Raw genomic sequence first — 16351 nt, forward strand, 5'->3', positions numbered from 1 at the left:
ATTCAATTCCTAACAACTTCCCCATTCCTGAGGGAGCTCTAAAGCCTCCCCCAATCTCCTAGAAATTATTAATCCAGCAAGTCCACAAAATAAAACGGAAACACAAACAACTAAAGGGCCCAAAAAAGTACAGCCTTCCAACTCCATGGAAGCAAAAACCGAAAGCTAGACGATGGCTGCGTGCCAACCAGCAGGAGCGACCCGCCTTTTCTCAGATTGAGGGGTTCCTACAGACCTTCCGACTCCGTGGAAGCAAATTTTCCCCTCTTCAGATGGAGGATCAGGGAGCCCCCCTACTCCTCCTGCCTGTCTCAGATTAAGGGGTTTCCTACAGACCTTCCGACTCCGCGGAAGCAAAGCTATACCCCTTCAGATGGAGGATCGGGGCGTTCCCCAGCTCCTCCCGCCTATTGATCCTGTGCATCCACTCAGATCATTATTACAGGCATTTACAGGCATTTACAGATTTCAGAAGTGAGCTCACACCGGATAGATACAAAACAAAACACACGACACAAACAAAACATAGACCTACCGCGGTCAGTCAGGCCCTCCGGACTGGGGGTCCCTCATGGTGTTGGGGATCCCGGCGAGCCCCCAAAATGTTATGCCCAGAATTCAAGATCCCCAAGAAACCATGCCAGGGAGTCAGTCCGATGCAAAAGCAGAAGGTCCTTTATTGAGTTAGCTAACCCGACCCGGGCCTCCAGTCGACGCAGCGACCGGAAACCGAGTGCCACCCGTGAGAATAGTGAGGGGAGGGGAGCCGGCTGTGGGCCCTGCCGATTGGCCAGGCGCAAGTCGGGTCTTGTTAAATCCTGGGCGTGGCCAGCAGGGGCCTGGGCTCGGGAAGAAGGCACTTTTCTGAGCAAATGGCCTCTGCCCCATCATATAATATCTTCAATTTCTGATGACCTGCTATACTGCTTCCCACAGTGGCTGCACCAGTTAATATTCACACCAACAGTGTAAAAGGGTTGCCTTATCTCCGCATCTTCACCAGCATATTAATAAACATCCTAACAGGTGTGAGGTGATATTTCATTGTAGTTTTGATCTGCATTTCCCTGCTGATGACTGATGTTGAGAACCTTTTCATGTACCTGCTGGCTTTTTATGTCTTTGTAAAACTGTCTACTAAGGTTCTTTGCCTATATTATATTGAATTATTTGTATTTTTGTGAGTGGTAAGAGCTTCTTATATAGTTTGGATATTAATCCCTATTGGACATGTGATTTACAGAGATTTTTCTCCGATTCCATAGGTTGCCTTTTTATTGTGTTGATTGTTCCCTTTCCTGTGCAGAAGCTTTTTTGATGTAGTGCAACTTACTTAACCCCTATGTTTTCTTCTAGGAGTTTTATAGTTTCAGATCTTACAATTGAGTCTAATCAATTTTGTACACATCTCTCTGCATTAAAACAGTTTATTCAGCTAGTTATTTATTGCTGGAGATTTTGGTTGTTTCCTGTTTGGGGCATATTACATATAAGTAGCCTTGTTTTGCTTTTGTGTATTTAGGATAGTTTCCTAAGATTAATATTACTGATTCAAAGGGTAATAACTATAAAATTATGATAAATATTGCCAAAATGCCGGAAGCCGGTCCATCCTTGCTGCTTGACACAGTCGCTGCAGGAAAGAAACATCTGCACAGCATATGTTTCAAGGGACCTGGCGTATATAGCATACTGTTCTTAATATGTTTGCTCCCCTTAGCGCTGTGTGTTTTAACCAAGGTCACCTCTCCAAGAAAGGTTGTTTCCCCAGGTAGGAATTTTTCCCTGAAGTCAGGGAGGGGATGCCTCTCCTAGAAAGGTTGTTTCCCCAGGTAGGAATTTTTCCCTGAAGTTAGGGAGGGGATGAAACTCCTTAACTAAGTGCCAGGCGGGTAGTTAATCACTTTAACTACAAACAATCATGTTTAAGCTACATAATCTTTACTCCCTGGAATGGAGATAAGAAACGCCCTAACCTTTGTAATAGAACTTGACAGGATTAAAATCAACTGGTATAAATGCGGATGTAACAAGACAATAAACAGCAGAACCTCTCTGGAGATCCAGACCAGAACTTGGCTGGAGATCCTGGCTAGAGATCCTGGCTAGGCTGCTGATCAACTGAACTCCGTCTCCGTGTCATTCCTTCTTCGCCGACTCCATCCACACCTTTGGGGACCCCTGGACCTGCTGGGGTTGGACCCCGGCACCAAAATCCTGTCTATTTTGTTGTAAAATTTTGCCCTCCCACAATAAAATGTGATGTCTATTTCCCCACGATCTTGCTAACAGAGCTTATTGTCCAACTTTTAAAATATGTTGTCATTCTAATGTACGGGAAATTATATCTCTGTGCAATTTGAACTTGCCCTGTTTTCCACTTTGATGGCCACTGCATTTTGTTATCTGAGGTTTGTCTGTTCCTGCCTTTTACCAGTTTTTCTATTAGGTCATTAGACTTTTTATTCTCCACTCTTAGGTGATCTTTCAAATTGTGATGTTAAGTTGAAAACATTTTCTTCCAGTTTATAATTTTCACTTTGTTAATGATGTTTTTTCTTTGTGTATTTTATGTTCTGTAGTCAAATTTATTAAACTATTTTTCTGCCCTGGCCATTTTGCTCAGTGGATAGAGTATCAGCCCACAAACTGAAGGGTCCCAGGTTCCATTCCAGTCAAGGGCCCGTACTTTGGTGCAGACTCCATCCGGGGCCCAGGTATGGCACCTGTGGGAGGCAACAAATCAATGTGTCTCTCTCACATCAATGTTTCTCTCTCTCTATCTCTCTCTCTCTCTCTCTCTCTCTCTCTCTCTCTCTCTCTCTCTCTCTTTTCCCCTTCTTAGCAGTCTCTCTAAAAATCAATGAAAAAATATCCTCCGGTGAGGATTAAAAAAAAATACAACTTGAAAAAAATCAATCTAATCTAAGTTGACATTTGTGAGTGGAGTGAGATAGGGATCCAGTTCTATTCTTTAATCCTTATCATCTGAAAGGGTAAATATCTAAAATAAACACAATAATTTGGTTGTAGCCCATCTACCATTGTATCTTTCACTTCTTATTGGAATACAGAGAAAACTATTTTTCTTTTCAGCCTCACTGTGTCTTTGTATATTTTATCGGTGTGTTTGAAGTTTACTTGTGGTAAAATTATGAATAATATTAAAATGCCCTCTTGTCACAAGTTTATTTTCAAATAATATATCTGGAAAAATAATCAATAAATTTATTTTTTCAAAAAGAAAGAAGAATATAGATTAAGAAATTCATATTGAACAAGTTAAAATGTAAAGTAATCAACACTTGAAAATACTGAAATCCTTAAAGAAAAATGTTTGTAAGTAACTTTAACACAGGTCAAAAGTTAGTCATCATGTATGTCTCTCTTTAAGAATTGTCTCGGTCTTTAAGAATTTCCACTGCCCAGGGATCAAAATGACACCAAAGGTGTTGGTTAATGAGGAACTTTGGATATTGACCCCCAGGGATATAGGAACTGTACTAGTATAGAGCCAGCCTGTGACAGGCTCATTCAGGAGCTTTGCCTAGTCAGAAAGCAGCACACCTGAGCCTCCTCTCAGACATGATCCTTCTGGACCAGGAGCCTGTGGCCACACTTGGTCTTTCTGCCCTTCCTGTGGACAAATCTTCCATCTTAAATATCCACGTGTCATGTCAAGCATCATTCCACCCTGATGGCAACCAGGTAATTAAAGTCCCTTAGTTAACGCCTTGCAAGTAAAGGCACGTGTTTTGTTACAATGCTATTCCGAGAAGCAATGAGCAGAGGACATAGAGCAAATAATCAGAACTAAGTGTCCCAGGGACTCCTCCCTGTCTGCTTGTTGACAAATTCTTGTGTATAATTGTACCAATACTTACCTAGTTCTCACTCTGCTTATCTAGTTCTAACTCTGCTTGTCTCCCAACCTTAAAAAAAAAAAGCAGAACCCCATTTTTCTCCTGAGCAGAAATCTGCCCCTTCTCAAACACGATGGCTGCTGCAAAACGTTCTGCCATTTATCTGAATTCTGGGAATGGGTATGGTCAGCTTCTTATTTTATTTCCATTCCTGGGTTATGATACACCATGCACAGAAGAGTATATTATCTCTGTATCTGGGTGTCAAAATGTAGGAGAGAGAGTGGAAACAGAGAGATTCCACCGGCTGCCTTCCCAGTACCCCTGTTTCTCTTTATAAAATTAAAAATAGTTTAGCCTTAGCCAGTTTGGCTCAGTGAATAGAGTGCTGGCCTCAGACCAAAGGGTCCCAGGTTCGATTCCGGTCAAGGACACATGCCTGGGTCCAACATGCAGGAGGAAGCCAATCAATGATTCCTTCTCATCATTGATGTTTCTATCTCTCCCTTCCTCTCTGAAATCAATAAAAATATATTTTAAAAAAATAGTTTATGTAAGAACAGCAGAAATAGTATGATAAAAATATACAACCACCTGCCACTCATTCCAGAAGAAACAAATGTTGACATTTTGTTTTACAGCTTTAAGGCTTTTAATAAAGTAATACACACACACACACACACACACACACACACACACACACACACAGAGGCTACTCTTTTCATTACTCCTTTCCTGTTCTTCCCTTCCCAGAGGCAACACCATCTTTTTTTTTTTTAATATATTTCATTGATTTTTTACAGAGAGGAGAGGAGAGGAGAAGGATAGAGAGTTAGAAACATCGATGAGAGAGAAACATCGATCAGCTGCCTCCTGCACACTCCCTACTGGGGATGTGCCCACAACCAAGGTACATGCCCTTGACTGGAATCGAACCTGGGACCCTTCAGTCCGCAGGCCGATGCTCTATCCACTGAGCCAAATCGGTTAGGGCAACGCCAAATCGGTTAGGGCAACAACACCATCTTGAATGTGACATTGCCCCATGCAGTAATTTATATTGTCATAGGATAATGGACATTAACCATAATATCTATCAATTAGGAAAGAGTAATAAATTAAGATGTGACAATACAGTGTAACACTCTGGTCATTAGAATTCATGCAGCAGGACTGCATGAATATAAAAATATCAACATGATAAAAAATAGATTACAGAAGAATGCCAATTTTAAATTACATGTACTCTCTGGTTTCTTTTATAAAAACTTTCAAAAATGAAAAATAATGCAATTGTTTATAAAATGATAATACTTTTAGTAAAAAGGGCAAAAGAATAAAGTTTACGCAGTTGCTCCCCTAGGAAAGGGAAAAAGTCAAGATTGTGCCAATACATGATCAGGGGACTTCACATATAATCTATCATTTGTTGCAATAAAAATATCTAGAATGAGGACAGTGAAGTATGTGAATTTGTTAGTGTTGACTAGCGGGAAACCTAGCCCTTCGTTGTTAACTCCATATATTGTTTCACTTGAACGATCCAAAAAATTACCAGGGAGTCTTAATATATATTTCAAAGTTTCTCATGCTGTAGACTTTGTTATTAAATTTTAATAGCTTTTTATTATTTGTGTTGATTCTTATATCTGATTCACTTTATTATTTCATTTATTCTAACTGCTACATATTTCAGCGTATGTCCATTCCAAATAAATATTAATATTATTGCTGGGCTGGAGTGGCTCAGTGATTGAGCAGCAACCTATGAACCAGGAGATTTCAGTTTGATTCCCAGTCAGGGCACATACCCAGGTTGAGGGCTCGATCCCCAGTGTGGGGTATGCAGGAGGCAGCCAATCAATTCTCTCTCATCACTGATGTTTCTATCTCTCTCTTCCTCTCCCTGCCTCTCTGAAATCAATAGAAATATTTTTTAAATATATTATTAATGTTCCCTTTCATTCTTTGCCATTTGATAAAGGTTGCTAGCTAGAGGTTCATAGAGCTCATGAACTCACTCCTAAAATTTGCAGCTAGCCTGTAAAGGATGAACTCCCTTTCTATTCTCTTTCCTCAATTTGTCACTCCATTGCTTCCTTCTGAGGAAGAAAATATTCCAGGTGCCATTGTTTATGGACAAAAAGGACCACGCACACAATAAGAAACATCAGTACAAGAGTCACAAACAGTGAGTGCTGTGCTGGCTGCTTTTCTTCTATTCATACTCATCATTGCAATGTCCCCATACAGTTACTATACAAATGTGGGCACCAAGGTTTCTCATTCACTTGAAAAACTTTTCCCACTCACAAAGCAAGTGCTGGCTTGGATAAAATTCAGAGTGTTTGAGGCTAAGTGATGCGAGAAATGGCAAAGGGTGTCAAGACCATCTGTTTTCCCCAGGAGAGATTGGGCCACCACTGTACAGAGACAATCCTGTTAGAACACCTGATTATCACATAATCTATACATAGAAAAAGCTAATATGCTGAGTATCTGTCTGACTGGTAGCTATGATGTGCACTGACCACCAGGGGTCAGACATTCAGTGCAGGAGCTGCCGAGCTGCAGTGACTTGGCAGCGGTGGTTCTCAGGTGATGCACCTGGAAACCAGAGAGGAGGGAGCCTGATTCCTCACGGAGCCACGTGATTCTACCTTCTGCCATGGGTTATGTTGTTCTTGGGGTACTGTTGGCCCCAAATCTGGTTTACTGCACACTTGTGTTTGTGTTCCACACCTTGTACGACAGCAACTTTGCGGAGTGCTCTCTTGCACTCCGGGACCCCTCAGGGAATGTCAGAGAACCGGTTTCGGCCCAATCCCCGCAGGCCAGGCCAAGGGATCCTACCTCCCAGAGGAACCCCACTCACTCTGCAGGTGCCCTTAGAGCCACAGCGCCACCCCAGGTGCAGCCAGCCAAGGAGGGATAATGGGAGGTTGGCTTTAAGGTGTGTCTGGACCTTCTTGCCCAGTCCACCCACCGGCCACCTTCTAATTGATTTCCTTCCAACATACACAAATCCGTGCACCGGGTCACTAGTTCTCTTACAAATCTGCATTATCTTTAAGTCTCTGTTTTCAAGGACCAAAACTTGCTGCTATTTGTATGTTCTTCTATGAGCATATGGGTTTAATTCTTTCTCTCATTTAGCATTCTTTTTTTTTTTTTAATGATATGCCACTTAGCAGCTTAGGAGAAAAAGTCCTCTTAGAATGAGATAGTGAATATCATCTCCATAGATGTCCAGTTTCTCTGGGAATGAAAATCAAATCCAGACAAGTAGTGATTCCACGGAGGAAACTTAGGAGCTTCAGTTTTATAGACACATTTTTAAATACATGCTCAGGTGCTGAGTGTATACCTGAATGGATGCCACACATTACTTCATGGACAGAGGTGGACATACCTTTTAGGTAAGTGAGAAGATTCAAGCATTTTTTAAGATGAAATATTAAAAATTTTAAAGGAAATTATGAAAACTGAGTGACAGTTTAGAAATGCCAGTTCTCTATTTTTCAGAGCATTAACAACAATGGGTCAATCAACTCTATAATCAGAAAACATGTATGTACTCAGACCTTCTCTCCTGTGTTCATAACTTAATTTCATTTAGCTAAGTTTCCTACAGGTAACTGGGTCATAATATAAGCTAGCTCATCAGTGATTTGACAAGCCCTCCAGGTGATTCTGGAGGTGTCAAAGTTTGGGGAACAATATTCTCTGAGAGAGATTAAATTACTTCATTCTCATCTTTCTGACTGTTTGAGGGCAAAAGAATATTTCTGAAAGAGATGCCGTGTATTGTTCTTTGTTTCAGTCTTGGCACTGGCACAATATGTGAAACAGAAATGTTGAGCCTTAAAAATTTGGGTCAAGCCAAAACGGTTTGGCTCAGTGGATGGAGCGTCGGCCTGCGGACTGAGGGTTCCCGGGTTCGATTCCGGTCAGGGGCATGTACCTTGGTTGCGGGCACATCCCCAGTGGGGGGTGTGCAGGAGGCAGCTGGTCGATGTTTCTCTCTCATCGATGTTTCTAGCTCTCTATCCCTCTCCCTTCCTCTCTGTAAAAAAATCAATAAAATATATATATTTAAAAAAAAAAATTGGGGTCAAGCCCTAACCAGTTTGGCTCAGTGGATAGAGTGTTGGCCTGCGGACTGAAGGGTCCCAGGTTCGATTCTGGTCACAGGCATGTTATCTTGGTTGCGGGCACATCCCCAGTGGGGGGTGTGCAGGAGGCAGCTGATTGATGTTTCTCTCTCATCGATGTTTCTAACTCTCTATCCCTCTCCCTTCCTCTCTGTAAAAAATCAACTATTTTGTGAGTTCAAAAAAAATTTTTGGGTCAAAATGTGAGTGAAGGGAAGAGGAGGTGTAGGAGATGATGATGGAGGGAAAATTAGAAAATTAGCAGGGGGAAAGATTTGTATATTCATATGGGTTCTCAATACACAAATATATTTTTCTTTTTTTAAAAAGTACTACATCTCATAGGTTGCTGGTCCTTATGCAAGGTTGGTCAGCAGTAAGAGGGGAGTGGTTCTGAGAATTTGCATTTCTAATAGTTTCCTAGGAAATGCTGCTGCTGCTCATCTAAGAACCACTTACTAGTATTTAATTTTCACTCCATCTTTTCCATCAGGTTCACCCACAACATGGAGCCCAGAAACGAATCAGATGTTTCAGAATTCTTTCTCTTGGGACTGACCAATGATCCAAAACTGCAGTCCCTCCTCTTCTACCTGTTCCTGTGCATATACCTGGCCACCATTCTGGGAAACCTGCTCATCATCCTGGCTGCTGTCTCTGACTCCCACCTGCACACACCCATGTACTTCTTTCTCTCCAATCTGTCTTTTAATGACATCTGTTTAAGCACAACCACGATCCCAAAGATGCTGGTGAACATCCAAGCACACAATCAGAGCATAAGCTACATAGGATGTATCACCCAGATCTGCTTCGTCATGGTGTTTGTGGGTTTGGAAAATTTTATCCTTGCAGCAATGGCCTATGACCGCTATGTGGCCGTTTGTCACCCACTGAGGTACACCGTTGTCATGAACACCCATTTCTGTGGCCTGCTGATTGCACTCTCCGTGTTCATTAGCATTGGGAATGCCCTGCTCCACAGTCTGATGGTGTTGCGGCTCTCCTTCTGCAAGGACCTGGAAATCCCTCACTTTTTTTGTGAACTTGCTAAACTCATCAAGATTACATGTTCTGATACCCTCATCAATAACATCTTCATATATTTTATGGCTAGCCTCCTTGGTGGTATACCTCTCTTGGGGATCATTTTCTCTTATACTCAGATTGTCTCCTCTGTTTTGAGAATACCATCAGCTGGTGGAAAGTATAAAGGTTTTTTGACCTGTGGGTCTCACCTCTCCGTTGTTTTGTTGTTCTATGGGACAGTTGTTGGAGTGTACATTACCTCTGAAGTTACTGACTCTCCTAGAAAGACTTCAGTGGCTTCAATGATGTACATTGTGATTCCTCAAATGATGAACCCTTTTATCTACAGCCTGAGGAACAAGGACATGAAGGGAGCCTTGAAGAAACTCATTGATAGAATACCTTCATGTTTGTGACTGTGTCATCCAATTCAACTTGGATTTTTAGAATGAATAATAGTGATAAAAATATTGGGAGATCCTGAATGCCTAATTCTTCCATCACCAATTTTTTCTTAAGTGATTAGAATATAAGGACCAAATGCATTTTAGCTTGGTGTTGAAACCTGAATTTCCTGAATTTCTGTGTTGTTTAACAAATTATTTTAATTCTTAACTCAGGTTCTATATAATTAGAACTTGAGGCAGTGCTGAAAGGATTAGTAATATTTAAATAAATAACTCTCAGAAGAGGTATAGGAGTAGAATATGGACAGTACAGGAAAAAGAATGGAAGCACAGCTGTGGTCACTTCTAGAAGCCGTCTTCCCCCTTCTCCCATTATAGGGCCACGTCAATTGAAACCCAAAGTTAGGCCCACGATGAAGCAAGGAGGCTCACCTTTCTTTTTCAGAAATTTAGCAATTTCTGAGATAATTTTTCTTAAATGATCAGAATATAATGACCAAATGCATTTTAACTTGGTGTTGAAACCTGGATCTGTTGAAACCTTTGAGCAACTTTAGCATCCACCATACTCAGTTTCATTATCTATAAAATTAGCATGATTATATCATCTCAGTAGTGAGAGATGATTGTGAGGTTATTGAACTTCATCGGTGAGAAAGCCTTTGGATCTAATAAGAAAAGAAATTCCTAAAACATATGTTTATATGGTCAAACAATTAAGAGAGTTGTCTGTCATTATAAGGACTTCAGAGGTAAGGACTTCAAGAACAGGAGAGTAGAAATCATCCATTCCTCTATTTGGTGAATTCGTTCTAAGAATGGTTTTTCTCAGGTTCACTAAGAAGGGATGGCAGCAAATATAAGTGTCATACTTAACATAATGCCCAGAGACAGAAAACAATCCTTATCTGGGTCAAATGATAACAGGATTTTCTATGGAGTCAACCGGAGGACATCTATTGTGCATTAGTGGCAACCCTCAAGACAATATGTCCATATCCTAACCCCCACCCCCAATATGTGATTATGAACTTATTTGATAAACGTCTGAATGTTGCTTATTTGGGAGGGAAGGAGGTTTTTGCAGAGATCATACTTATCCTGGCTTATCAGGTGGCCTTAATGCCATGTATTGTTATAAAACAGAAGTGGAAGAGACAGAGAGAAAGGAGGAAGCAACGAGACCTGGGAGACCTATTGGATGGACAGAGCCAGTATTTCATTTCCAGTATTTGATCATTTTTGCCTTACACGTCTGTCATTTTCATTGGCGTCTAATGTATATTTTATCATTCTTTTATTTTTCCCAATGATATATATGAAATAAATTTGCCCTAACACCGACCGTGTTAAAAGCTTAAACTTAATTAATGACTTTTCACTGATGTCAGCAATGTGGAAGAATAGGGGGTTTGTGACTTCCCTGATCCCAGGAACACACTGATATACAGGTACACACAGAACAATTCCCTCAGAGAGAAATCCAGAAGCTGGTTGAGTGACTTCTACACATTAGGGAACTGCAAAAATACAAACTACATAATAGGTATGAAAAGCTAAGACAGCCCTGGACGGTTTGGTTCAGTGGATAGAGCATCAGACCTGCAGACTGAAGGGTCCTGGTTCGATTTCGGTCAAGGGCACATTCCTGGGTTGCAGGCTTGATTCCCAGTGGGGGGCATGAAAGAGGCAGCCATCAGTGATTCTCTCTCATCAATGATGTTTCTATCTCTCCCTCTCCCTTCTCTCTGAAATCAATAAAAATATATTAAACTTCGATTTGACAGGGGACCCATGGATATCCAAAGAGGAAAGGATATTCTCTTCAATAAATGGTGGTGGGAAATCTGCATATGCAGAAGAATTCAATTGAACCCCTAGCCTACACCACTCACAAAAATTAACTCAAAGTAAATCAATGACTTAAACATCAGACCTGAAACCACAAAAGTGCTAAAAGAAAACATAGGGGAAAACTCCTTGACATTGGTCTTGGTAACAATAATAATATTAAATGCAAGAAATAATAGCAAAAATTAACAAGATGGTCTAAATCAGACTAAAAATTTGGTCACAACAAACAAATAAACAAACTAACTAACTAACCAAAAACAAAACAAAAAAACACCAACAAAATCCACCCCAAAAAAAGCAAACACAAAAAATACACCCACCAACAACATGAAAGGACTAACTGAAATGAAAGAAAACACTGGTAAACTAATTATTTAATAACAGGATAGTATACCAAATATATAAAGAACTCAAAAAACTAATATAAAAAGAATAAATAATCCAATTTAAAAATGGGCAGAGGAACTAGATAAAAATTTTTCTTAAGAAGATATACAGCAATCCCAGCAACAACACAGAGCGGGTAACTATTAAGGAACCAGCTCTGGATAGTTGACCTCTCCAAATCACTTTTAAGTGCAATAGAGATGCCCTATAGCCTCAGAGGCCAACCCCAGAACACTGTCACCCAGAGGCTGAGCCACAAACTGACTCTTTGCTAAACACAAAATAAGGCAGTCTGGGAAACAAATACGGCCTGCTATAAAATAAGGACTGTGGTTTACAACACAGAGGAACAGTGTATCGCAGGGAAACTCAACACTCTCCTGAATACCTGGCAGGACTAAAGGCGAGCCAGACTGAAGAATACAAGAACCGAAGGACCTTCAATACTGCATTTTTTTTTTCTTTTTTCACCTTTTAACTAAGAAACCAATTTTTTTTCATTTTTTTTCTTCTTTTTTTTTCTTTCTTTCTTCTTCTTTTTCCATCACCTGATTTTACCCTTTTAATTACTACCTTATTATTTTTAACCAGTATTATTACTGCTACCATTTTACCATTTTTTAAAGTGCCATTTTATTTTCTCTTTATTTTATTTTGGGATTAGTGTTCTCCATTCTATTTTCATCGTTATATTATTGGTTGTTTCTAGTTTGCATCCATCTCCAGGGAGCTGTTGCTGGAATTTGTTGGGATTAGTGGCAGTTCTATAGGAGAATTCTCATCATATAAAAAGTCTCTTCCCCTCTTCCACTTCATTTGCTCTTTTCGCTCTTTTTTTTCTTTTCTTTTCTCGCTTTTATTTTCCCCCCTCCTTTTTTCCAATTTCATTTTTGCACTCCTTTTTTTGGGCCCTACTTTTCTTTTCTTTTCTTTTTTCTCTTTTATCTTCCTTCTTCCTTATCCCCTAATTCTCTTAATTCGGGCGGTCACCTTTATTTGGGGTAATTAATATTGTGAATATATTTGTGTTTAGTGCCTGGTACATGGTGCCTTGTTGTGTTGTATTTTGTGCCTTTAAATCAACACAGCAGATCCAAGCAACAGCAGCCTCCTGAGCACCACACCCTCTGCTGAGGAACAGCAGCTGTATGTGAAGCCTCCCTCCACCAGCCAGAAGAGCCACCACAGCTGTGAACAGCACCCACCAGAGGAGCTTCTGCCAACTGAAGAGCAGCTGCTACTGCAACCGCCCAAAGAGCAACCACAGACCAAAGAGTCACTGCCACCCAGGGAGCAGCCACTGAACAACTCAACGTCTAAATATGTCAGTGAGATCAAACATGGGCAGACAAAGAAACCCCCAAAGGAAAGAGAAGGAGGACTCTCCAGAAAAGCAGCTAAGTAATACAGAGGCATGCAACATGACAGAAAAAGAATTCAGAATAAGGGTCCTAGAGTGCATAAACCGGATGGAGGAAAAAATCGACAACCTTTGCAAGAAGCAAGAAGAAACAGGTGAAAAAAATCAATAACATATGGAAGAAGCTAGAAGAAACAGATGAAAAAATCAACAACTTAAGTAAGACCCAAGAAGAAATGAAGAGTGATATAGCTGCGATGAAAAACACCACTGAAAGTATCAACAGTAGACTAGGAGAAGCGGAGGACCGAATTACTGAATTAGAAGACAAGGAAGCAAAACACACCCAAAATGTACTGCAATTGGAGAAAAATATTAAAAGACAGGAGGAGAGCCTAAGGGAGCTTTGGGACAACATGAAACGAAACGACATACAAATAATAGGGGTACCACAACAACAGAAAGATGAACAAGGATTAGAAAACCTATTCGAAGAAATAATATCAGAAAACTTACCTGAGGTGGGGAAGAAAAAAGTCACACAAGCCCAGAGAGTCCCAAACAAGGTGAACCCGAAAAGACCCACACCAAGACACATCATAATTACCATGGCAAATGTTCAGGACAAAGAGAGAATCTTATAGGCTGCAAGAGAGAGATGGAAAGTTACATACAAGGGATCTCCCATTAGATTATCAAATGATTTCTCAACAGAAACACATCAGGCCAGAAAAGAATGGACGGAAATTTACAAAGTGATGCAAAGCAAAGGACTGAATCCAAGAATACTCTATCCAGCAAGGCTATCATTCAAAATGGAAGGGGAAATAAGAAGCTTCACAGACAAAAAAAGGCTAAGGGAGTTTATCACCACCAAGCCAGCAATGCAAGGAACGCTAAAGGGTCTGGTATAAAAAGAAGAAATAAAAAGCTCAGAAAGAAAACAGCCACACAAAAAAAAGAAATGGCTACAAACAAGTACCTTTCAATAATAACTTTAAACGTAAATGGACTAAATGTTCCAAACAAAAGACATCGAGTGGCTGAATGGATAAAAAAACATGACCCATACATCTACTGTCTACAAGAAACCCACCTCATTAGAAGGGACTCACACAGACTGAAAGTGAAAGGATGGAAAAGTATCTTTCAGGCAAATGGAAAGGAAAAGAAAGCTGGGGTAGCAATACTTATATCGGACAAAATAGACCTCAAAGGGAAGGCCATAACAAGAGATAAGGAAGGCCACTTCATAATACTAAAGGGATCAATACAACAAGAAGATATAACCCTGGTAAACATATATGCACCCAATGCAGGAGCACCCAAATTCATAAAAAAACTCCTGGAAGATATCAAAGGAGAGATCGACAACAATACAATCATAGTAGGGGACTTTAATACACCACTGACAGCACTGGATAAGCCCTCTAGACAAACAATCAGCAAAGATACAGCAATCCTAAATGACTCACTAGATCAGATGGACTTAATAGACATCTTCAGAACACTTCACCCCAAAGCCAGGGAATATACATTCTATTCAAATGCTCATAAGACATATTCAAAAATAGACCATATATTGGGTCACAAGCAAAGTATCCCCAAATTCAAGAAGATTGAAATCATAAAAAGCATCTTTGCAGACCACGATGGCATAATATTAGAAATAAACTACAATAAAAACAACCCAAAATACTCAAACACCTGGAAGCTGAATAGCATGCTATTAAATATTGATTGGGTTACCAATGAGATCAAAGAAGAAATTAAAAACATCCTGGAAACTAATGACAATGAAGACACAACAATCCAAAAACTATGGGACACAATGAAAGCAGTCATGAGAGGGAAGTTTATAGCTCTACAGGCCTATCTCAAAAAACAAGAAAAAATGGTAGTAAATCACCTAACTCTACAACTCAAAGAATTAGAAAGAGAGCAACAAGAAAACCCCAGAGTGAGCGGAAGGAAGGAGATAATAAAGATTCGAGCAGAAATAAATGACATAGAGACCAAAAAAACAATACAGAAAATCAATGAAACCAAGAGCTGGTTCTTTGAAAGGATAAACAAGATTGACAAACCTCTAGCCAGACTCACCAAGAAGCAAAGAGAGAGTACCCAAATAAACAAAATCAGAAATGATAGAGGCGAAATAACAACAGACCCCACAGAAATACAAATGATTGTTAAAAAATACTATGGACAGCTCTACTCCAACAAATTAGACAACCTGGAGGAAATGGACAAATTCCTAGAAAAATACAACATTCCAAAACTCAATCAGGAAGAATCTAAAAATCTCAACAGGCCAATAACTATGGAAGAAATTGAAGCAGTCATCAAAAAGCTTCCAGCAAACAAAAGCCCAGGACCAGACGGCTTCACAGGGGAGTTTTACCAAACATTCAAGGAAGAACTAAAACCTATCCTCCTCAGACTACTACAAAAAATCCAAGAGGAAGGAACACTTCCAAGCTCATTCTATGAAGCCAGCATCACCCTAATACCAAAACCAGGTAAAGACAACACAATGAAAGAAAATTACAGGCCAATATCCCTCATGAACATAGATGCCAAAATCCTCACCAAAATCTTAGCAAATCGGATCCAGCAGTACATCAGAAAGATCATACACTATGACCAAGTAGGATTTATCCCAGGGATGCAAGGATGGTACAATACCCGTAAATCAATAAACGTGATACATCACATAAACAGATTGAAAGAAAAAAACCACATGGTCATATCAATTGATGCAGAAAAAGCATTTGACCAAATTCAACACCCATTTTTGATAAAAACTCTCAGTAAGGCGGGAGTAGAAGGATCATACCTCAACATAATAAAAGCCATATATGAGAGGCCCACAGACAGCATCATACTCAATGGACAAAAACTAACACTATTTCCCCTAAGAACAGGAACAAGACAGGGATGCCCCCTCTCACCACTCCTGTTCAACATAGTACTGGAAGTACTAGCCATTGTGATCAGACAAGAAAAATAAATAAAAGGCATCCAAATTAGAAAAGAAGAAGTAAAACTGTCCTTATTTGCAGACGACATGATATTATACATACAAAACCCTAGAGACTCCATCAAAAAGCTACTAGACTTAATACATGAATTTGGCAATGTAGCAGGATACAAAATTAAGCCCAAGAAATCTGAGGCATTTCTATACATCAATAGTGAACTTTCAGAAAGAGAGATTATAAAAACAACCCCATTTACCATCGCACCAAAAAAATTAAGCTACCTAGGAATAAACTTAACTAAAGAGGTAAAAGA

At 40.0% G+C, this 16351-nt stretch overlaps 1 protein-coding gene across 1 annotated transcript; it reads left to right on the forward strand.

Annotated features, from left to right (window-relative positions):
- The first annotated feature begins 8478 nt into the window (after positions 1-8478).
- Positions 8479-9462, forward strand: LOC118659077 (olfactory receptor 7G2). Its single transcript, XM_036315106.1, has one exon. The coding sequence runs from the start codon at positions 8524-8526 to the stop codon at positions 9460-9462; it is 939 nt and encodes a 312-aa protein (XP_036170999.1). The 5' UTR covers positions 8479-8523.
- Positions 9463-16351: the final 6889 nt, after the last annotated feature.

This window comes from Myotis myotis, unplaced genomic scaffold (genome assembly GCF_014108235.1).
Source record: "Myotis myotis isolate mMyoMyo1 unplaced genomic scaffold, mMyoMyo1.p scaffold_m19_p_6, whole genome shotgun sequence".
Taxonomy (NCBI): Eukaryota; Metazoa; Chordata; class Mammalia; order Chiroptera; family Vespertilionidae; genus Myotis; species Myotis myotis.

Bases quoted from the DNA above. Each gene is read 5' to 3' on its own strand.
- LOC118659077 (XM_036315106.1), top strand. From the start codon at position 8,524: ATGGAGCCCAGAAACGAATCAGATGTTTCAGAATTCTTTCTCTTGGGA.